We start from the raw sequence: 24,602 nt of genomic DNA on the forward strand, positions 1-24,602 counted from the left end.
CATATAGTAACAACTACATGAACTGCGTAGTCATAAGTAGATAATGTAGAATGTAATGTAGAAGACTGATTATAATAGAAGATATAATGTAGAAGATACGTAGATAATGTAGAACACGTGTTTTCATACTTAACTTACGAGAAATAAAATATTTGTTAGAATCTTCTTACTTTTAATTTAAATTTGAAAATTTTCTAATATAATATAATGGTAATATGTCGATATTTAATTTCATTAAACTTAATATTTTTTATAAGCATATTTTTTATAAGTCTCATGTTATAAGCAGTGGTTTCCTATCTTCCTAATTTCATTACTCTACGGATTGTCGCTAGTGTAGTTTCTGGGCGTTAACTAAAAATGCGAGTGGCAACGACAACATACCTTCAACTTGTGATTTATGCCTTACCTCGTGACTACCTTATTGATTACTTCTGTAATCGAAATCCGAAAGTTGGTGTTCTGTTAAATGTTCAGTGGATGCGGTCGCGATTATAGCAGTGTGATTTCTTAGTAAATTTATCTTATTCCCTTCGGTTTTACTTAAAAGTTTCGTTTCCTATAACGCTCGAAATTATTTTAACCTAACAATATCGACTCCTATTAGAATCAAATATGGGATCGCTTTTTCGAAGCGAGCAGATGACCTTGTGTCAACTCTTTTTACAAAGTGAAGCAGCTTATGCTTGTGTCTCGGAACTCGGCGAACTTGGCCTTGTCCAATTTCGAGATGTAAGTTTTTTATTGTTCCCGTAATTATATTTCTAAGATTTCCGTATACCACTTCTGTGAAAAATGTTCAATTCTTAAATTAATGAACAATGAAAACATACATGTTGAATAAGATATTTAGCAAAGAATTAATATTTTGTTATAATAGAGAATTATTTCTTCCAATTCTTTTGTGAAAATATGCAGACTTCAGATTTTATGTTTTAAGCATTATACTATTATGTTACTAAGAATAGCATTTACAATGCATGCCACTTAATATAAAGAACTACAAATTTTGATATCAAAATCACAGAATTTGTATATGTGTATCGCATACATTTTATGTATGAATTTATATGTCACTTTTTCTTCTAAGAAAAAAGGAAGTTGATTTAAGTGACTTTGTCTCACTAGTGTAATATTTCCCATTCCATGATAGGACTTGAAGACGATAAAGCAAGAATATATACATATTTAGAGTTTCAAGAATTATATAAATGGAGATATTATCGTATTCATTGATATTAAAGTGTAAGATCAAGTTATTGAAGAAAGTTTATTGAAAAGCATAACATATATTCATTTCAATAAAATGGATGTATTTCATTTTTTTGTTACTATGTCTATATATAAGGTCTAAAAGAATTAAATTGAAAACTAAGTCATTTCCTTTTCTTATGAGAAAAATATTTTTGCGAAATTTTACAAAAGAATGTAAAAAGTCGAGTTCTTAACGAGCTGAAGCATGTCAGTCATGGATAACATTTTAGATAGTAGGAATAGTTATATTGTAATACAGGAATAAAAATTATATACAATTAATTCGTCATTTATTTGCATATTTGGTTATTACTTACTAAAAATAACTGATTTAGGTTCATATAGGTATGCTGATCCAGCAAATTCAGGTTGTACGTTGTAGTTACAAAGATATAATTTTTTGTAAGCATCATATTTTTTCTGTTATTTGATAAAGTATTAATAAAATGTTTCATAAAATTTATGTGTGGGAATCTTTTGCATATTTTGCTTAGTACAGTAATAAAAATAAATAAAGAGTGGACAAATACAATATTAAAAGAAAAGCCTTATAAATAATATATGTAGTATTTATGGTACAAATTCTTTTTTTTAACCGATTATCGATACAGTAGGAAATCGTGGAAGGTAATTGGAATCATAAACCTGATTACATACAATATAGCATAATTAACATAAGTTATTAATAATTAACAAATGAAGGTAATAATTAAGAAAAGAACAGAAAATCGGATAATTCTACATGAGTAATAAGTAAAAACAATCAATGCAAATTTGTAGAAAGTTCCGTTTTTGAATAAGATTTGTCTGATAAAAAACTGGGTTATAAATTATACAAATAATATAGTATTACAGCTAAAGAGTATAGTATTATAGGATTACCTGCTTACTTCTATCTATATCTATATCTATGTTTGTAAATATTGACAGTGATATAATCTAAAAAAATACAGTAACTCTATATATTTTAATTATTTTTACTATTACGAATATTCTTGAAAGTGGATTTATCGTGTAGTGACTAATGTTTCATCCTATAAATTACGTAACGTTAAGCAACAATATCATTATATTTTTTTATTTCTCGCTACAAAAATGATTGTTTCGATAATATCATTTAATCGATAGGATTAGGAGATTAAAATGAGGTCAAATACAAATCCAAACGGATTATTTCGAATTAAATAGAGACATTAATTGTACAACTTTTTACATTCTACAAGGCGAAATTTTTAATAATTTAAACGAAAAAGAAATTTATTGAAATATACAAGATATCTAGAAGTTATGGAACAAATCGAAATGTGTTAATTCTTTACGCTAAAAAGATCGAAAAATCATAATTACAATCGAATTTGCTTTTGAGTCAAAATAAATGAATTTGATGCACACATACGAAGATAGATATGTAGATATCACATAGATCACATAGTATAAAAACTACTAATTTTTATGATACAACTAAAATTATGACTACTTTCTTGTACCAATTACGTATTTAGTTTAAGCCTAACGAAATAACATTTGGAGTAGTTTCATATACTAATTTAATTATATGTTTTGTGCAGCTTAATCCCGATGTCAATGCTTTCCAACGAAAATTCGTCAATGAAGTGCGTCGTTGCGATGAAATGGAACGAAAGCTACGATACTTGGAAAAAGAAATAAAAAAGGACGGTATACCAATGCTCGATACTGGGGAAAATCCAGAAGCTCCGCAACCCAGGGAAATGATAGATCTCGAAGCAACGTTTGAAAAATTAGAAAATGAATTACGGGAAGTTAATCAGAATGCGGAAACTCTGAAACGTAATTTCTTGGAACTGACTGAACTAAAGCATATACTTAGGAAAACGCAGGTTTTCTTCGATGAGGTAAGAATATCTTTTTTAAAACTTAAGCATAAAACACCGTAGCTTATAAATTATCTTAAATATGTAAGAAGTATTTTACATAGTATTGCATTTTTTCCTAACCTGCACGAGAAACAAATATATAAGTGAAACAAATATCACTATTTATGAAGTTCACTATACATATATATATATATATATATTATAATAATATACAGAAAGGGGCACGTAGTTTGGATTATTTCAATAATTTTATAAATAATAACTTTCCTGGAAATTTTAATTCCAAGAAGATACATAATTTGAAGGGGACTCTATGACTACATTATTCAGTCCTTTCTAATCACTTAAACATACAAAATTTCAAGCATACTTTTAATTCTTCGTCAAATATATTGCTTTTAATAAAGGATATAAGTAATGTTAATTGATATTGTAAATACATGACGATTCTGTGTTCTACTACATACTGCTATGGTTAAACATTAAATGTTTAACATGTCTGAAAATGAAGTGTTCAACATGTCTGGAAATGAAGTGTTCAACATGATTGAGTTTGTTTTGGCATTGCCCGCATCTCTTGTAATAAAAAGGCGTTTAATTTCAATTGAATAAACATGGATGGTTCTTGTAATTTTGAAAATTACAGTGATAACAAAAAGTCATATAATGGAACACGCGCTCCCTGTTCAATTATGTAACAATCGTGTGAACCAATTTCCGTTGAAATCATTATTTATGAAGTTATCGAACTGTTCGCAGTAGAGTGCTTCGTCTTGTATATTTATAAGAGATTTGAATAATGAATGAAAAAAAAAAATGTGATGGGTAATTTTATACGATAAAATAATATGAAGGTTAAGGTATAATATTAAGGTAAATGTTTAAATGTTCAGGCACGAAGTTTGTAAAATTCAGTAATCCATTAAATATCCTTGTCAATGGTGGATCCTTGTCGAATTATTGAATTTACGACGCTTTTTAACTGAACTTCTAAATATTTTTAACTAAAGCACGAAGTTCCAATCGCAATTCTATTGTTCCCGATTTTTACTTTATTGTGTCCTATGAAACTGTTTTTTTTTTTTTAAATATTTTTCACTTGTTGCATAATACTCTGTGTATGGATGTACAATTAATCGTAAAAAATAGGGAAATTGAATGTTCTTTATAATTAACTCATAATGGGGATAGCTTAGAGTTAGAATGGGCAAATTTTACTTTTAAAAGAATCTTTTTCTAATTATCCTAACTATCGCGATTGAAGCCATGGAATATTCAATTAGGACATTCGCGTGTGGTTCTATGTAAAAAGAATTTGGACAAAATTATTTCTAAAAAGAAAAGATAATATTTATCTAGTTATCTGTGACAATCATCAAAATTATTTTCTAAATTAAAAGTGGTATTCGTGTATCCTATTTTTTGCAATACATTAAGCACATATAAATTCATATTTTACTGTGCAACTGATGTTATCAAAAAGACGCATCAGATACATGATACATTAATGATACATTAATGATACATGAGAATAAAACGAACACAACGAGCATATAGATTTTATTATCTCAATTTTTTTTTTTTCTGTCAAGGATGCGAAAAATTATCCTTCGTCCTTTTTCTTATTACAAAACGCTTCTGGTCATTAAAACATATATATTCTAAGCTGTTTTTTAAATGCCTTTTTCCGCAAAAAAATATTAATTCACTTAATGTATTTACTTCCTGACACCGAATAGTTTCTTAAAAATCGATATTCTAGAATTCATATATTAGCATATTTATTTATAAAAGTTTAAGCTTTATATTATACACACACACGCTTACACATTAATTGGTTACACACTTCATACAAGACCGGCAATGAGATAATTTATTTAAAAAACACAATGAGTTTTGCCTTTTGTCTTTCGACACCATATGAACAATCACGATGCTTAAACTACTACCTTTTTGTTAATTTTTATAATTTATAAATTTTGTTATATACATATATATATAATTTAATTTGTCTAAATAATGTCTAGATAATATTTATAAACGTTTAGTATATTAATAAGTGGCAGTACTTTTGGTACGTATACAATTTTCTAGTATTTTAGTTCACATAAATGTAATGCTTCAACTAGTATAAATAACTCTGTGATCAAGCGTAATACGTGATATTGCATTATTGCAATAAATAATATATAAATGTTATACAAATTTCGCTTATATATACCGCGCGTGCGATGACAATGCTTTGATTAAGAAAAACGGTAAATGGTTATTCGTTTAATAGCCTACTATTTATTTTACTACTCAGTATTTGGAATAATTATTTATAAACTTTGATCTGTAATACAAATTGATGTTTAACTTGCTACTAGTATTGGTCCATAGATAAACTTAGATAAACGTAGATAAATATCCATATAAACAAATGCTTTCATGGTAATTTTTGCTGAAAAGTTTTATGGGTACAAATGTAAGAACAAAATTACTCATTAAATGAACGGTTCTTTAACGTATGCAATGGATTAAAGTGCATGATAATGAAGGTTGCGTAATTTGTGTTTGACATCAATATCATCTGTCGTAATTGCTTCGCAATTTTGTATAACGGAAACAAGATTATTTTACCAAATACAAAATAATAATCATAAAAATGAAATTCTAATGCTATGGACATGAAGCTGTTTTTGTTTTGTATTACTAATGGTACTATTGAGTGATTTTAGGACTATTAATGTGTTAGTGTTGCCAACTAACCAAATTGCAGAATTGCAAAGGACACAAGTCACCGTATAAGCCCTATCTCCCTGGTCCTTTATATTCCTATTATTTTCATAAGAAATTTTCGAATTTCCAATATATTTTATCATTAATTGTTTTGTCAAACGTTTATGGTTGGTTACATAACATTCATTAAAAACATGTTGAGTCGGCACGAAATTTTTGAAGTTCCCGGGATTCTTATTCTTATAAGTTTTAAAATTAAATCGCCTTATTTTATGTGTGTGTGTATATATCTATATATATGCAGGATGCCCCTGAAGTATGTTGATTGCTTCTTTAAGGAGGATAGTAGAGCAAGCAAACTACAATGAACAAATTTTTCAGTAATATTGCAATGTATTGATAAGAAGCTGTCAAATACGTCAATGTTTAGCATTAGTAACATTATGTGACGTACTGTGAAACAAGTGGTTTACACAGGCACAAGAGAAATTGTAAAACTCCTTATAATTACTAGTAAAAATTCTAATACACTGTAAATGTATTACTAGAAAATAATGTATTTATGAATTAATCTAGTTTACCTACAAATCTCCTTAAAGGAGATAATCTTTCTCAGAGGAACTGTGTATCTTAATAGGATAATTAATCATTTTTAATGAAATTAACATAGAATTTTAACATAAATTATTAATTTAAAAAATACTTTTTATTGCAAAAGATCTGTATGATATAATTTATGATGTAGCTAACTCTAACTATTAAATTTGTAATTTGTTATTTTCTTTATATGTAATGACTTATATTGATAATCGGTTTCATTAATTTTAAAACTTAATACAAAATATATCCCATAGTCCATATATTCATAGCAATTTTATTATATATACCACTTAAAACGTAGAAAAAATTCAATTACAAAAAAAATTAATTTTATATTTATTAGACTTGTGTTGTATGTACAAAGTATATTGTATAATTAAAAGTACAATTACATTTTGTCAACAAATAATATTCTGTTTCTGTAATAGAAATCCTTCACTTGTACATACAATAAATTGTTTAATAATGTATATTAATTTCTGGCCAGAATTTGACGATATAAGTGAATCTTTATGTAGCATTATATTGTAGGTTTCCAACTTTTAATAGAGGGTATCAACTTGGTGCTTGGAATGTTGAACATTACAAACTAGCATGCATATGGGTAACTAGAGAATGACAATTTATTATATTTGAAAAGTCCAAAATAATATCCTTATCTAATAATCTTTTTGCATGAAGCATGTGAGATATTGTAAATATTACATGTATATACAGAGTGTCAATTTGAAATGTGCATGTGAAAAAATTTTATAGGCAAAAATTTCCTATGGAAAAAGAAGGTAAACCTGTATAATTTTGCTAAAATATCTTCTTTTTCATCACAGAATGTTGAAACACAAATTTTACAGAAAAATTAAACGAGGTGCAGTTAAACAGTACATATGTATTAAAATATTTCTTATTGTTATTTACGGTCGAAAATTATTATATTCAATCTCTGTTCCTCAGATTATTTAAATATCTTTAAACATTAATAAGCTCATTCAAATAATAAATAATTTCAATAAAGCAGCGATGGATGTACGAATAATGTATTTTATATTTAAAATCGACATATATATGTATATAATGTTTGGCAACCTTTGTTGTTATCCAAACGATGCATTCAATGAATTAAATATTGGGGAAACGATATAATGGAAAGCACTTTCTTCTTAATTGCAAAAAGATTTAAAAAGATATACTTTTCTATAGAAAATACATTGTACACATGCAATATCGCATGTGCAAAATATAATTATATTATTCTTTTCAAATAGAGACATATACTTACACCTCCTGTCATTTTGTGCATATAACAATTAAGATGATTTAAAGTAACTGCTACTACTGTTAAAGATGCCTAAATATTATTTTAGTACATTGTAAAGATTTCATATATATTTCATTTATTGTTTTCGTGCATATTATGATTTATGATCGTATATGTATTTTAAAAGTTAAATGGTATTTGAGGTATTGTGCAACATCTCGGTCATTATGCTCAGCATCGTACTGGCAGTGTTCTAAATTCAATCAAACTCGTGGATAAACATTATCATTTATTGATATTAATTAAATTATTCAAATATTAAATATATTAATAACGTAAATTTAAGAAATGTTATTATTATAAAGATACAGATTAAGTAAAAATATTGAAATATCACTTTACTCGTTATTACTAAATTTCATATAATGATTTATATTTCCTCTGTGTATGTGGATTTTGTATATTGTATCGCGTATTTTCATTAGGTCAATTAACCCTTTCACTACTATGAACATAATGTTCATGTTTGCTAAAATAATTTTCAGTAAAACGTGAAGAAATATTCAAGATTATTTATATAAAAATATAAAACATGTAAAAAAAAAGTATAAAAAATTTTACATCTGTAACATTGTTAATTAGATAATTTAATATATAAACCAACAAAATTGCTATCAGAACAACTCTATTAAACGGAATATGTGTATGCGTTAATAGTATGCGTTTCATACTGCCATCTGTAGAATATTGTACGAAAATCAGTAGAATATGTGTCTTGTACAGACATTACACGTTCCGTACAGACATAAGTTCAATAGGCTATATAAGTAGAATATGTATATCGACACGACGAGTTGTAGCGAAAGGGTTAAGCATTCCATCATTTTCTATAAAAATTGATATGTACATTCCGTTCGTCCTTAAAATTTCTGATGAAATTCTTTTATCATTTAGGGAAAATTGGCAGAATTGTTTGCGTTTTATGTCATCTCTTGTTGCATGTAATATAAATCTAAAATTTGTGTGATTTAAAAATTTGCCAGAGGTTGAACATATATTTTTGTTCATACGTGTTAGGACATCTCTGGAAAAGTCATTAGGGAATTATAAACATTTTAAAGAATTTATTATTATTCTATTTGGAATCATTGATTATAAGAAATCCATATATTCAATATTTTGGTTAAAAATCAACTATTTGTAAAATTGGATAGTTTTCTTGTCCATGTACATAGATATCTCAACTTTCGTATTACTAGATATTCTATCGTAATTATTTTTATTTGTTGCAGTATATAATTTGACAACAATAAATATTAATTATTTAATAAATCAGATTCAGATTTTCGATAGACTTTTCAGAGTTTCCTATTTTGTCGTAACACCGTAACACTTAGAAATAATTTTTTTTTTACAATAAATTTCCTGTTGTGTTTTGAATTGTTATGTCGCACGAATACAAAGTTCTGACCAATTAATCATGAAAATGTGGCTTAATTAATAAGATCTTTAATAAGATCAACGGTGTCCTAATACTTATGAAAGTAATGTATGTTGAATTTTTTCGGTATTTACCATGCCATAGGGTTTACATCTTATTATTTTTAAAGTTTATGAACGCGTATTGTGTAACCTTAATCTCCATTTTGTAAGAGGATGTTTATATTAGTTGTTGATGCTGTTTGGTATTTTCCATCATACATTCTTGCAGTGTTTCTAGAAATGCTATCGCAGAGGTCATAAAAATACTTTATTGTTGTTAGTAAAATGTTAGATTTCAATTCTTGTAGGTTTCGTATTTTCGTTATTACATATTAGCAGTCATTTGATATCGATGTTAAGTGAATAAAAGCACTCATTGAAAATATCTTACGATCATCATCTTTATTATTTTACTTTGGTTTTATTATTTCGATACGTGTAATAAAACATACTTTCAGAGTTGTAATTATAAATACGTTTACTGAAATGGTAAATTATGACATGTGCCACTAAACTATATTTAAATTTATTTATTAGAATGATTTACATAGAGTACATATTTTGAGTATATAGTTCGCAATTTTTTTAAGGAGATTAAGGAGATGTTCTTGATTGATTTCAAGTATACTGTTGAACATTTTCTATTTGCTATGATTCAGTATTGCTTCATCAACATCGATTAATTATTATTTTTCTTAGACAGTAAAAATAAAAAAATAATTATAAAAATAATAATACAGACGAAAATTCTTAATTCTAATTATACCATATAATTTGGTCAAGTAAAGTTAATACTACCATGACATATGGTTCTAAAGAGATTATTTTTGACACACAAAGTAACAAACTTTTTTACACATTTTAGCAAATACTATTCATCACAGCGATGAGTTCAATTTTTTTGACATCCTGTATTATATATAATATATACAAGAAGTACGAATTATTTTATATATTTGCTTTTTTTTTTATAAATTTTTAATTATCGATCATGTTGGAGCATCCCAATTTTTATCCTATTAAAAAAAATTGAGAACCGCCATCCGTGTACAGAGTGGTGAATTGAATAAGTATGTTAACAAATGGTTAAAAAGGAAAATAAAAACAAATAACGGGAGATAGGGCAAAAGAGAGGTGACATGTGTCTGTTGCCAGGCTGAGCATGGAGGTGTCGTGTCGCAGATGGCAGACCCCAGCCGTGAGGAAGAACAAGTCACTCTCTTGGGTGAAGAGGGCCTCCGCGCTGGCGGCCAGGCTCTCAAGCTCGGGTAATTAAATGTGGTGTAAATTCGAATAATGTAGAGCGTGATGATTCGCAAAATTTCGCATAGCAAATACTAAGTACATACATTATGATTTATAGTGCAAGTAAAATTGTATACAGAGAGTTTTATTTGTTTTTTAATATTTTCGTTAATATCTCTGTCACTTTTTATGTATTTATAAACTTTCTCTTTTTTTAAAAATTTTGTAATAATACGTTTTTCCAAAAATATTTTGCCTTTTTTAATTTTCATGTTTGTAAACCTTTCCTTTTTTTTAATTGTTTATTTTTTAAAGTTACTTTATAATAATCATATAATAATCATTCGTCTATTGTCTTATTAGCTTGGAGGTATATAAATAATACTGAAGATGTTGTGCACACGGATACAAGTTACTTTAAGTTAGAATTCATTGATTGTAATACTGACTTTTCGTAAGAACTATTCATGTAAATGTAAGTAACGGAGATATTAAAATAGTTAGGGTGACTTAAAAATCTTGAACAACTCTAAATCGTTTCTTCTTAGAAGAATAATAATATCGCAGTATATTAACTCGTAATAAATTAATGAATTATACTAAAAATACTATATTTTGGCCACCTAAATCACTCTAATAAGTAAATGCAATAATCATTGTGGAAGGAACATAATCTTTAATTTGAAATTTGGAAAGAAATCCTTGCGTTCTACATTTAAGACACCAGTGACTAAAAATCATATTAGTACGACATAAATGTTCTATAGATTTATCTGTGATTTAAAACTCCTACTAAATTTTTTTATTTGTTTTTGAATTTTTGGAATATAAAACGAATAGTGACCGCTACAAATGAATTATTAAATCTATGGACACATTTGTACATATATTTTAATCGAGTTAGAATTTATTAATCCATAATCTGCAAATATTGCAGAGCTTTTCATCAATGTTGTCTGTGCTATTAGGCTATATATAAATCTAGATTTAAGTAGAAGGCATGATGCGTCAGTGTGTTCTGTGGTTACAGCACCTGTATACTACGGCAGACACCATAGGATCACACTATAGGAATCCCCTCAGGCAAGCTGTTATCAACCGTTATTTGCATTTGCAAATCTGTTTTGCTCAGTGTTTTTTTTTTTTTTGTCTGTAGTTACCTAAAATCCTATAGCTCAGAAAGAGCACTAATATTACAGTCGTTGAAACATTTGCTAACAATAAGTCTTACAGAGACCATAATTAAAAGCACTATTAGCTTAAGAAAATACGTATAAAAATTTATTATCAGTGGCAATATTCACGTGCTTGTTAATATAGGAGCATTTATTCGTTGCTTGAAAAAAAATGTATTGATTTATGTTAAAGTGTTACGATAACAATTAATTTATTAATTATAAACTAAGAGATAGAGAGTTATATGGTGTTGCATATTAAAATTTGAATCAAGTAGAGTCTAAGATGGAAATAAAATAGAAATGAAAGTTTGAATGATCTAGTATGACAGAACAGACAAATCAGTATTATTTTCAGAAATATTCAGTGTTAATTTTTTGACCTTATATCATTTTTATTAATTTTCTCTTAAAATAAAGCGATGACCTGATCCGGTTATCATTCGATAAAATCACCCTGTTTATATATATGTTTAATATGTGTGTAGTATATATATATACAGATACCGAATAATAAAAAATATATATATATGTGTGTGTGTGTATATATTACGATACATTCATTTAGTTATATATGTACATGTTAAGTAATTTTAATTTAAATCGTGCACAAATTGAAATACACTATATGTAAAATTGTAAATACATCTGCACATGTATATACTATGTCATTAATAATACTAACATCGTTTAAACTCTGCAAAAAGTATTGCTTCTGCAAAATATATACCCGGAATATCTAATACGAAGACTTATGTTTAATCGACGATATTTGATATCGATTTATTTAAGACTAATTCCGTATAAGACTTCATTCTTTTAATTGGTAATCAAAGGAAAGATAAGAAGCAACGAGATGTATTTATCGACTTTATTTAATATCATTTTTATAGATAAGTGCACAGCGAATTATTTTTTTCAAGCATCGAAATGTGAAATTGCCTTATTTTTACGGTTGCGTACATACAATAAATTGAAAAAATAAGCAGTAACGCTCCGTTAATATTAAAATATTCAGGTCCGATTTAAACAAGGAATTCGTAGCAAATTTTGAATCTTAAAATCTTTTTATCGTAGGTCAATAAAACAAACAGAGAACAGAATCGTGGTAATTTCATTCTTAATATTCGAAATTAATTTTTGACTAACTGACTGAACTGGTATAACATGACAATTGAATAAGACATAGCTGTACAATTTTTAATTAATTTTTATTTGAATATGTACTTCAAGTTTTACTTTTAGAAACTTTTCTTTTCTCTATACATTATACTATCAGTTTTTACAAAGTTACTTTTTGTAATCTATTATCCCAATTAGTAAGATATTAGTAAGAATTGTTTATTTGCACTCCGTAGAAATGAGAGACAATTATAAAGATTATTGCTTTGGCGACTTTAAATGCTCTTTAAAGACAAATGCGACTGTTTGCTTAATTAAATAACATTCACTTATTTATCAAAGTCTCTAATTCTAAGATGTGTGTTAAATTGTTACTGAAACAAGTTAAGTTAAAAAATACACTATATAACAGTTGATACAGTTTGACGTTATTCACATGTAACATATGTATTTAAAAGTTGGTTAAAACACATTCAAACTGTATCGAATATTCTGGTAACGATAACAATACTGAAATAATATATGTGAGTCCATTCATTCATTATTTATTTAGCTTCAACGTGAATAACAGTAATGATGATAGTGTGGCCATGGGTATGTATAGATGCGTACGCTTACGCGCCTACACGAATATCAAAAAAAGAACCTTGATGGTTTCTCATTTGAGAATTCGATTTAAAAATACGAGTAAAGTTAAGAGTCTGGCTTGCAACACCGTTATTTAAACACCCCAATCGATTACACCTATTGTTGTTGGCAATAATTTAAGGTGAGTCGTAAATTCAACTGGTGTCAAATATTTATATTTCGTGATTTCAGATATGCTCAGTTTGAAATTGAGATTTAAACTGTATTAAATAGATTAATCTGTTCGTTGAAAATACTCACGCAATTTCAAGTAAATATTAATGACTATGTAACAGCAATGGCAACCGTGAAGTATTTTAAAGTAAACGTTTAGTTGCTACTCATAATTTTCAATACTAAAGTCAATCCTGTATTTTTAATATTTTACGAAGATCGACAAAAATGTTTAAAGTTGATATTAATAATTAGTAGATCCGTTCTATATTCTCTATATCTTTTAATAAGACTTACGGTGAAGAGACAGAGTTTAGATACTCAAGCAAAGGCAACTTACGCTGCTATATCGTGGTGAGAAAGCTTTATTTAAAATTCTCGTGAACACAAATAGTCATCAAATATTTGTCCAAATATTTATAAATTTATAAATGGCCAAAATATGTTTGGCCATTGTTCATATGCTTCAACTAGATATTGTAATAACGAAAAAGCACTTTTTGTGCATACTGTTTGGTAACTTTTAACTTATTTAGTTCCTCGCCTCTAGATACAGCTTTATTATGAGTTTCTTATTTTAGTAATATTAAGCTTCTAGAAATACGTCTGACGTTTACTATTCTATCATAGCTGTAGTTTTTACGCTTACAGATTGCCCCACCACAGAACTACTACATTGCCATGTCTGACATATAGTATGTACTTCGTATATAGGCACATACATGGCTCTAAAAGTGAAATCTCACTTTGCTTGTCCTTCTATATTTAGACACAAAGCTCATCCTGTCGCACACTTTTTGGTATGTGATTGAATTTACAACTCGTATCTCTTTAATATTCGTCTTTCATATATTTGAAAAATCTAAAATAATAAGATCTAAATAGTAAACGAATTATATAAAATGTAAATGATATGAAGCTTATTATTTTAAAGCTCGTACGGCACGTTAAATACATACAATTATATTTAAACCAAGTTTTAAATTCGAAATGCTACAAAAGGCTTTTATTAACCGGACAGTGTAATAACAATATTTAATAATGCATTGTGGTTGAATGTTAAGGATGAAAAGATCAGCAAATTTTGTAGTTTCGTTATTCAAGCAATTATTTCAACCAAAAGCATACAACACTAAGAGTAGAATTCGTGTAATTGGAAATCGATTTAGTTTATTTAAACGACTATTTATGTATTCTCGTATATAAATGCATGTATAAATGACAGTAAGTTTGGCTTTGTGGATTTCAAGAAGAAGTAGTTCCAAATAAAACATTAATTAAAATAATTAGAATTAATTTCATTTCATAACTTGAATCAGTTTGTTTCATAAATTCATCCTTATCCCTCGATCTACAAAGCGTCTGACCAGTTATGGACGATACTACTGTATATATATATTCGCTTATCGTATATTATATGTGTATATGTCGGGAAGGGGTAAACTGGTAAGTAGTAAGCTTCTGATATGTTTGTTTTGCATGCTATGTATTGATTCTTATGATTATTGTTTATTCCTCGAAACCTAATCTAACAGCATTTAACAGGTAACAGAAACCTTTCTTTATCCAACCAAAACAGGCAAATCACTGTATTTATGCTATTGTATTACTCGCACTGTAGGTTATAAAACTTTCTGTTCAATTTTATACCTGAATTTACTAAATGAAAATCATAATTACAAAGGAAACTATAAAACAAAAATAGTATATATACAAGACGACTCATTTTGATTTTTGTTACCCACTTCATGATTAACTAATTTCGAAGAATATATCGAAGGGTAACCAAAATATGAGTTTTAGAGTTTAAGGGAAGACTAAAATAAAGGAGAACAATGATTTCTAAAAATAAATACGTTTCTAAATAAAAGTGTTGACCTGTATAAATGTAAGATACATGTATATTTTATCACGCCTAAATGAATTAAATTGGCATTGTGGCCGATTTCTAGAAACCTTCTAAATATATTTAGTTACAATCTAATATTACTTGAACTTTGAATGATATAACTATATAACTGAAATTATTTTCAAATTATTTATTGAATAAGAATCGTTGTGTACATGATATTTCTGTATTTCTTCTTTTTTTATTTTTGGTTGTCTTTCCCTTTCTTCTTTTCTTTTCTTTTCTCTTTCTTCGTATATTCGCCCTACGACCTGGTTAATTCAATATTGAACCAACTATTCTTGAAATTAATTCGAATGGATTTTCGAATTCGTACTACCTACGTTACGTCATAAGTAAATACATATGATGTTTCTTACAGAGTACCATCGCAAAGTGATAATCGCTAATTTTTATGAAATTCGGATATAAAATGGTTTCTCAATAAAAATGATATTCACTCTCGAGGTTACGAAACTTATTTAGCATAATACTAAGCCAAACAATTTTCATTGAAGCAAAAGTTGGAAATTAGTGATTATTACTTGAAATTCCACTAGTCCTTAGGTCATAAACAAGATTTATATAAATAAGATTACATTTCGTCACCATCACAAACAACATTTTTTCCCCTTCAAGTTCCTATACAGGTCTAAAAAAAGAAATTTATGGACGCATGATTCATTAATATATGTATTCAGGAAGTAATAATTACAATTAAATAAACAATAAATTCCATTTTACTCAATATTGACATTTATTCTAGAAAAAGAGAAGCAGGATCTTTTCAAAACTCAGAATGGTATAGGAAGAGCAATTTATTTACAAAAAAGTTTTCAGATTTCATGAGAATTAACTTAATTATTTTTTTTTTCTCTTCACATTTCCCACAACAAAATATCGTAAAATTCTAATAAATAAAAATCATCTAATAAATACACGTAAGGATAGTTTACTACCTAATTTGACATAGTGCCATTGAAGACAAGAATTTACATTTACATAATTGAATACCTCATTGTGTCAATAGAAAAGCAATAAAATATTATTTATTACCTCAAGCGCACTATTATCATAAATATTTGCTTTTCTATTTATTTGATGTCTCGCGGTTTAATGATGCGACTGCGTTGAATTAACGAGGTCATTTTGTATTGATGGTGAATTAATAATTGATATTTAGCATAATTGATATTAACAGCTTCAATATATAATGTAACACTGTATAGTAATTCATATTTAGTTGAAAATATAACCGATTTAAGATATCTTTGTAACCTTAAAAATACTTCCTCTGGTCTTATTATAGAAGCAGTTACTATACATATTTCGCAATTTACTGGTACCCACCACTACAGACAAAAATTGAGAAATTGAAATTAATCTTTATGGTAGAATACACTACTAAAGTACACTACTATTAGTACACTACTAAGTAGAATGTATATTATGCTAAAAATCGGTCGTTATACTCTTTAACAATTATATTATTTTATTCCTTATACAAGGGGAATAGGCTCGGAAATATTTATGTAATATATGATATGATATGATAATGATTTATATAATATGATCAATATGATATTCATTTGAAGTGTAACATTATTATTAAAAAATGTATCGCGTGGTGAAAGAAATTATATTGTCTAAAACTGAACACATTTGATCTATTGCTTACTAATTGTAAGAAATATTAGTGCCTATTGCTGCTTGAAAAAAAATATATATATATACATTCAAAGCAATTCCGTTTCTATTTCTGCAAAATTGGAACCAGTAAATTTCCTAAAATACGAGCCATTAAAGATATCTTTAATCTTATTCCTGCGTGTGTAAAACGTAAGGGAACTTACGCAACAACAATATGGCGTTGGAGCATTATAGTGATGTCTAGTGTGCTAATGTGGTTGTGTCTTGTCTGTTGTGTCGTCAGCAAGAGCACGCAGGCTTGAATCCTACCGAGTCCATGACACGTGCATTGATTAGTGATGATAATATCGCCCGCCAGACTGCCCTTGGTCCTGTCCAACTGGGGTACGTACTCCTACTAGTAAATCCTTCCCATATCGTTATTATATCCTTCTAAATTCATTCAATACGATTATATTAATAATTTTATCATTTTTAGAAACTTTTATATCTAGCACCGTTTTTTATCACAGAGTTTCCAATTGTATCTAGCCAATTTTAAACGGCTGTTTTATCCGTATAAGGTGTGCAGGATGAAGTCAGGGTGGGTGGTATGCAAACGATGAATAAACCGAAAATATGGAATAAAATGTTTTCTTGATCTCACATTCGATTCATCGAACGTGAGCCACAATGATTGACTCTTTAGCTTTCTTTTAATTTTAGTTTGTAACTACTAAGCGATGAAAATATCATAATAAACAATAATTGAAAATTTTTTAACAATTCTGTACGTAAACTTTTTCAAAACTGTAAGATTTACACTGTATTCTGAATAATTAAATTCACTATCAAGATTGCCATTCCTCGAAGAGTAGCAACTATATATAAAAAAACTTCTGTATTTTTTACTTTCGAGTCATTTTTATACATAGAATTCCTACCTGCCCGGATCATCCTGTATGTCGCAACCTAAACAACCTAAACATAATATCGTAAATGTTTTTGTTACTTTTGAAGTCGTGAAAAGAAAATTGCTTAACAATAACATCAAAGAAATAAGAGTAAAATTATATAGAAGATGCTTATTAAAAGTTCAGATTGTTTTAGCCACATTAAACTTTTTTAAATAGCCAATAAATTTAAATATGTTATAGCGACTTGACGAGTAACAGGAATATTTAATTATGCAAATGGGACATTTTCTGTAATAGGCAAATATAATTTGGTCAATTTTGCTCATGCATATACAAAATGATTATGGTCAGCATTTCCAGTTTCTGCAAAATCGTAAGAATTATAGAAACATTTGTTAATAATGATTTTATAGCTTTCAAGGAATTTTTACTATAACTTTAACAACTTTATGATGGTTTGAGTGTCTTTTTATGTGTGCGTAGAAGAGTTCTGTAATATGCATATACACTGTTTACGTAAATTCAACATGATTATGATCCAAAGTATCTTATTTCTTTTTTTTTTCATCGTACACTTACAAACTATATAATATAATTACTAATACAAAAAAAAACAAACATAAAATAATATTGAAAAATATGAATTGAAGTACAAAACAGATGATCGTTGAAAAGTAAATCGATTTTCACGTGAAGAATCAAATAAACTTGCACACTGTAATTTTTATACATGTGTGTTTATGTGTTTACTAGGATAAGTCATTTTTTTATACCGAAATCTTTTTCATTTTGTTCTTCAGAATTGTTTTAACCCATCAAATAATTTTTTTAATATTTGAGTTTGATCGGAGAATAAAAACATATACATCCTTAATATTTTACATGTAAAATTTTCTGCGTTCTATCAATACTTGTAAAAAGACTTTCAGCCATCTACAAATAAGAATCATCCATAGAGCTTATACATAAAACTTACTATTTTTCTTTAACACGATACCATTAAAAAATAGTTTTTGCATGTGAAGTATTTTACATTGTATTGTTTTATACTTCTCGAAATACAACAACTTTCCTTACTATAATAGATTTCTGTCTCTTTTTTTAACAAAACACACTTTCTGTGCTCCCATAATGTGGTATTCAATTTTATCATTTCAATCATATGCATGTTGTTTTATTTCAACAGTATATACACACATCTAATTAGATTAAAGTTTAAATGATCATATTAAAACTTAATATGCAAACTAATCCTAATTTACTTAATAATATTATAATAAACGCTTACTAAAAGTCACCGCTATAAGACATATTTTTTCTTTCTTTTCGAATATCGTCCGTGGTTATCACTTTTCATTTGGGCGCACCAAACTTCTTTATTTTGAAATCTCAAGCACATACAACATTGGATAAGATTATAAGCCATTCGTTTAGTACGTTTTCATTGAACATATGCTACTATTGTTGTTGCTATCATTCTTATTACAATCATTATTCCCATTATTATCGTCATCCCTTCATCATGATGACATTATTATCACTATCATCGTCATTTTTATTGTTATTTTTATTAACATTTTATATACATGTATACATAATGCGTTTATTGAATTTTATTGTACTCGAAAATTATGATATATTCATATATGATGAATCAAGCAACGTTTATGACTAAAAAGAACCATGGCTACAAAGATCATCATTCTTCAACAATAATAAGGTTAAATAACAATTAATGAATTTAAGATATAAAAACATATAAACGATACAGGTTGAAAGTATAATATCTATAACGTAGTATATTAACCTTGGAAACTCATATAACTTGAGCAATATATGGCGGCATACGATATATGCATATACAAACGATTTTCAATGTAAATCGTTGATATACATTATTATTACGTTCATGTTAAATTTAAGGTGTTTTAAAATATTTATACATACGCACAAACATACGTGTATAGTGTATATGTATAATTAATGGTGTCATGTCTTTATTTTCATTCATTTACAATTTTTCCGTGATACGCGTATCTTACTAAAATTATTCTTTAAATAGATTCGTGGCAGGAGTTATCCTACGAGAACGTATTCCAGCATTTGAACGTATGCTTTGGCGAGCATGCCGTGGTAATGTATTCCTGCGTCAAGCAGAGATTGAAACCCCTCTGGAAGATCCTTCAACGGTAGGTCTTCTCTTCTACATCCTTATGATATCGATCGTCTTTAAAGATTTTTTAGCAAATGTAAAAATGTATTTAAAAAAATATATTGTTGTGCTTTTTTAGGGAGACCAAGTCTTTAAGTCTGTATTCATCATATTCTTCCAAGGAGATCAATTGAAAACTCGAGTTAAAAAGATTTGCGAAGGATTTAGAGCTACTTTATATCCTTGTCCCGAAGCACCCGCTGATCGTCGTGAGATGGCTATGGGAGTTATGACTCGAATTGAAGATTTAAATACAGTCAGTTACTTCCTTTTTTTTAATAATAAAAATATGCCAGAGTTAGCGCGATATTTATGAAAACATTGTTCATGATCTCACCGTCTATCTTGATTACAATAGATGATCAAAGTATTCCCTGTATAGACTTCTATACAATTATACAATTTTAATTACAGCGGAATTTTACGCTATTTTGTTACTCTACAATTCTCCTTTCATTTTTATTAAACATTCTATTTACTTATCATCTCGCATTTGGTGATACATATGAAGCTACTTCTGAAATTATGCGGAATAATCAAAATACTATATATATATTTGTGTTATTTTTATATATAATTTAATATATATATATGTATATATTAATTTATATTTGTGTTATGAAAACTAACGATATCTCTCTCTATCATAATTCAATATAGGTTCTTGGACAAACTCAAGATCATCGACATCGTGTCCTAGTAGCCGCTGCAAAAAATATTAAGAATTGGTTTGTGAAAGTTCGCAAAATCAAAGCAATTTATCATACTTTAAATTTATTTAATTTGGATGTTACGCAAAAGTGTCTAATCGCTGAATGTTGGGTTCCTGTGCTAGACATTGAAACAATACAATTAGCATTGCGTCGTGGAACTGTAATTATTTATATATATTCTTTAAATAATTCCACATTGTCATTTTTAACTGAAAATTTCATAGAAATGTATATTTTAGGAACGAAGTGGAAGTTCTGTACCACCGATTTTAAATCGTATGGCAACGTTTGAAGATCCGCCTACTTATAATCGAACCAATAAATTTACCAAAGGTTTCCAAGCTCTGGTAGATGCATATGGAGTAGCTTCTTACAGAGAAATGAATCCATCTCCTTACACTATTATAACATTTCCATTCTTATTTGCTGTTATGTTTGGTGATACCGGGCATGGCTTAATTATGTTTCTCTTTGGTGGATGGATGGTATTAAAAGAAAAACCATTGGCTGCAAAAAAATCTGATAATGAAATTTGGAATATCTTCTTTGGTGGTCGATATATCATTTTTCTAATGGGCTTATTTTCAATGTATACTGGACTTATATACAATGACATATTTTCTAAATCATTAAATATCTTTGGGTCATATTGGAGAATCAATTATAATATTTCAACGATAGTCACAAATAAGGAGTTGCAATTAAATCCTAGTGATACAGAACAATATTTACAAATTCCATATCCTTTAGGAATGGATCCTGTGTGGCAATTAGCAGAGAATAAAATTATTTTTCTAAATTCATACAAAATGAAAATATCTATCATTTTTGGAGTCATACATATGTTGTTTGGTGTGATAATTGGTCTATGGAACCATATGTATTTCAGGAGACAGCTGAGCATAATTTGTGAATTTGTCCCTCAGATAATTTTCCTAATATTTCTGTTCCTTTACATGGTATTGCTTATGTTTATTAAATGGATTAGCTATGGTCCTAATAGCGATAGTAAGTAATATGTTATATGTAATACAAACATATGCTATAATATTATTATATTATGATACTTATTATTATTTTTAGACACAGATCCAGCACATGGACCTTTCTGTGCACCATCAGTATTAATTACATTTATTAACATGGTATTATTCAAGCCTGGTGTTGCACCAGCCAAAGAATGTAGCCCCTGGATGTACAGTGGGCAAAATGGATTCCAATCGTTCCTCGTTGTAGTAGCTGTTCTTTGCATTCCATGGATGTTATTGGCAAAACCTGTTTCAATGATGTACAATAGAAAGAAACAACATTACCAGGTTACATTTCAAATTCATCATAAGTATTTTAAATTCGTGTTTTTTAATACATATAGATAAACTTCTCTTTTGTTCTCCCTTCTTTACACATTAGTTAAACAATCATGGTACAGAAAATGGTGACATAGAAGGTGCTGTTGATGCTATACAACCAGTAAGTGGAATTCCTCAAGGAGGTCACAAAGAAGAAGAGGAGGATATGAGTGAAGTATTTATTCATCAGGGCATTCATACCATTGAATACGTTCTTGGTAGTGTATCCCACACAGCATCCTATCTTCGTTTATGGGCCTTATCTCTTGCCCATGCACGTAAGTTTAAAAATTAATATGTTTATTGTTCCATAATTTATAGCAGATATATTTTACTAGACATTTAATGATTATATATAGAATTATCAGAAGTATTGTGGAACATGGTAATGAGAAATGGGTTAACTCAAGAAGGTTGGTCAGGAGGTATCATTTTATGGGCTGTATTTGCATTTTGGGCTGTTTTAACTGTCGGCATTCTAGTTCTTATGGAAGGCTTATCAGCTTTCTTACATACACTTCGACTTCATTGGTATGTTGAAAAAAATGATCGTTATATTTAAGAAATTTCTATATTACTATACTATATTATACTTTAAGGATAATATAGAATACAAACTACCTTTTTAAATAAAATACATGTTTTTCTGACTAAAAATTTAATACTTTATTATAGGGTCGAATTTCAAAGCAAATTTTATGCTGGACAAGGGTATGGCTTCCAACCATTTTCATTTGAAATTATTTTGGATGCAGCCCAATCTACTGCAGAAGATTAAAGTATATTGCTTCACAATACAAAGTTTCACTTACTCCATATACTATCAGTGGACTTGTTGTTCATAAGTATAGAAAACATAAAAGTAATAATATTATGACATTTTCATGTCAATAGAATTCTAACAAGTCTCTAAAGTGTTATCATGTTAATATTATGTTTAAATAAATTAAATAATTTTTATTCTGTAATCATGTTTCAAAATTTATTTAACGTACTATTTCTATTATGTGCAACAATAATTAAATTTATATTTAATCATATTTTTTCATTACACAATTAAAGATTGCTTGGAATGTTGTAATTCTTCAAAGAAACTTTCACTAGACGATGCTTATGGAATTTACAAAGATATAAATGGTATAAGCTATAACTGGATCTGAGGTAGAAAAAGCAGCTATAATTATATGCATATCGTGTATTTAGCTATTATTATAATTATACACATATATGTCGTAAATTGTAACTTATATCATTTTATTATTGCATTCCTATCTGTTATGTAATAAAAAATGAACATATATAAAAGCTTTGTATTTAATTTATTGAAATAATATTTTCAGTACTTCGTAAATACATTACAATACACATACGCGTATACATAGATGTATAACATAATGAAATATCTGTATGTGTATTGACACAGCTGCTATTATCAACAGATTTCTTATACTGTAAAGGTCAAATTGAATTCATATTAACAATTTACAATTGATTGTATATCACTTTCTATTCACGTCTATTAGATTCTAAATCTATTATAACAATAACAAATTCTCTTTCAGGAAAAGACACTTTAATTTCTCAATTAAATCAAAATCTTTTTTTCGTGTCGTCAACGGAAAAGTTTGAAGAAGATTCTTCACAGGAATCTTCCGAGTCATCGTTTATTATATTTGAATTAGGACCATTGATTTGTTCTATTAGATCATCTTCAATCAAAGTGATATGTTGAACGAGGGTCGTGGCAAATTTCGATCATGTTATACGAATCTTCCAATGTTGTAATACAAGTACTATGTTATTCGATGATTTCTTTAAAATGTCTTACTGGTAACCACGATTGAAAACTCAAATATCAAAATTTGCTGCTTAAATTTATATATCAAAATTCATTTTATAGTGCTTACCATAATTAACAATATAAATTAATAAAACAGAAAAATGTACATATACATATTTTAAGGTAAGAAGAAAGAATTATATATTATCTTTATTTTAATAATATACCTAAGGAGATTAATTATTTCATAAATATAAACATAGGTAAAATAAATATATAGCTTTTCTATATATAAAGCTACTGGAATTATACTTTTATAATTATCAATTTTATTATAGCATATAGCATTTTTGTTACTATCTTTTAAACAGATTTATTTTATCTTAATAACATAACTATTTTTAGATTATGTCATATAGAATAATGATGCAATATTTTGCTTCAAAACATTTACTTATCTTTATCAAATTAACTTTAAATTCGTTTATAAAAAAAATCTAGTAAAATATAATGTTTTGTTTTGTGTGGCTTTTTTTATATGCTTCTTAATACAATAAAAAATGAATGTTATGGTTTACAGAGATAATTTGAGATTCACAAGTA

General features: G+C 27.7%; 1 protein-coding gene and 1 long non-coding RNA gene across 5 annotated transcripts; both read left to right on the forward strand.

The window, feature by feature from the left end:
* Window positions 1-356: 356 nt before the first annotated feature.
* Window positions 357-23,187, forward strand: LOC100741247 (V-type proton ATPase 116 kDa subunit a). 4 transcript variants are annotated; one of them, XM_012394849.3, is made up of 11 exons: window positions 357-732; window positions 2,823-3,128; window positions 10,324-10,436; window positions 20,008-20,134; window positions 20,237-20,413; window positions 20,818-21,030; window positions 21,110-21,878; window positions 21,954-22,186; window positions 22,281-22,497; window positions 22,579-22,750; window positions 22,895-23,187. In XM_012394849.3, the coding sequence occupies exons 1-11, from the start codon at window positions 616-618 to the stop codon at window positions 22,995-22,997; spliced, it is 2,547 nt and encodes an 848-aa protein (XP_012250272.1). In that variant the 5' UTR covers window positions 357-615; the 3' UTR covers window positions 22,998-23,187. The 4 variants fall into 4 exon arrangements, with proteins under 4 accessions (XP_012250272.1, XP_003486241.1, XP_024220329.1 ...); XM_003486193.3 differs by having other exon boundaries at window positions 358-732; window positions 10,351-10,436; XM_024364561.1 differs by lacking the exon at window positions 10,324-10,436 and adding an exon at window positions 11,444-11,496 and having other exon boundaries at window positions 358-732.
* LOC112212048 lies at window positions 7,405-9,553 on the forward strand. The gene is made up of 2 exons (XR_002945832.2): window positions 7,405-8,456; window positions 8,541-9,553. It is a non-coding gene; the product is annotated as an uncharacterized LOC112212048 (long non-coding RNA).
* Window positions 23,188-24,602: the final 1,415 nt, after the last annotated feature.

Source organism: Bombus impatiens, unplaced genomic scaffold (genome assembly GCF_000188095.3).
Source record: "Bombus impatiens unplaced genomic scaffold, BIMP_2.2 scf_0102, whole genome shotgun sequence".
Classification (NCBI taxonomy): domain Eukaryota; kingdom Metazoa; phylum Arthropoda; class Insecta; order Hymenoptera; family Apidae; genus Bombus; species Bombus impatiens.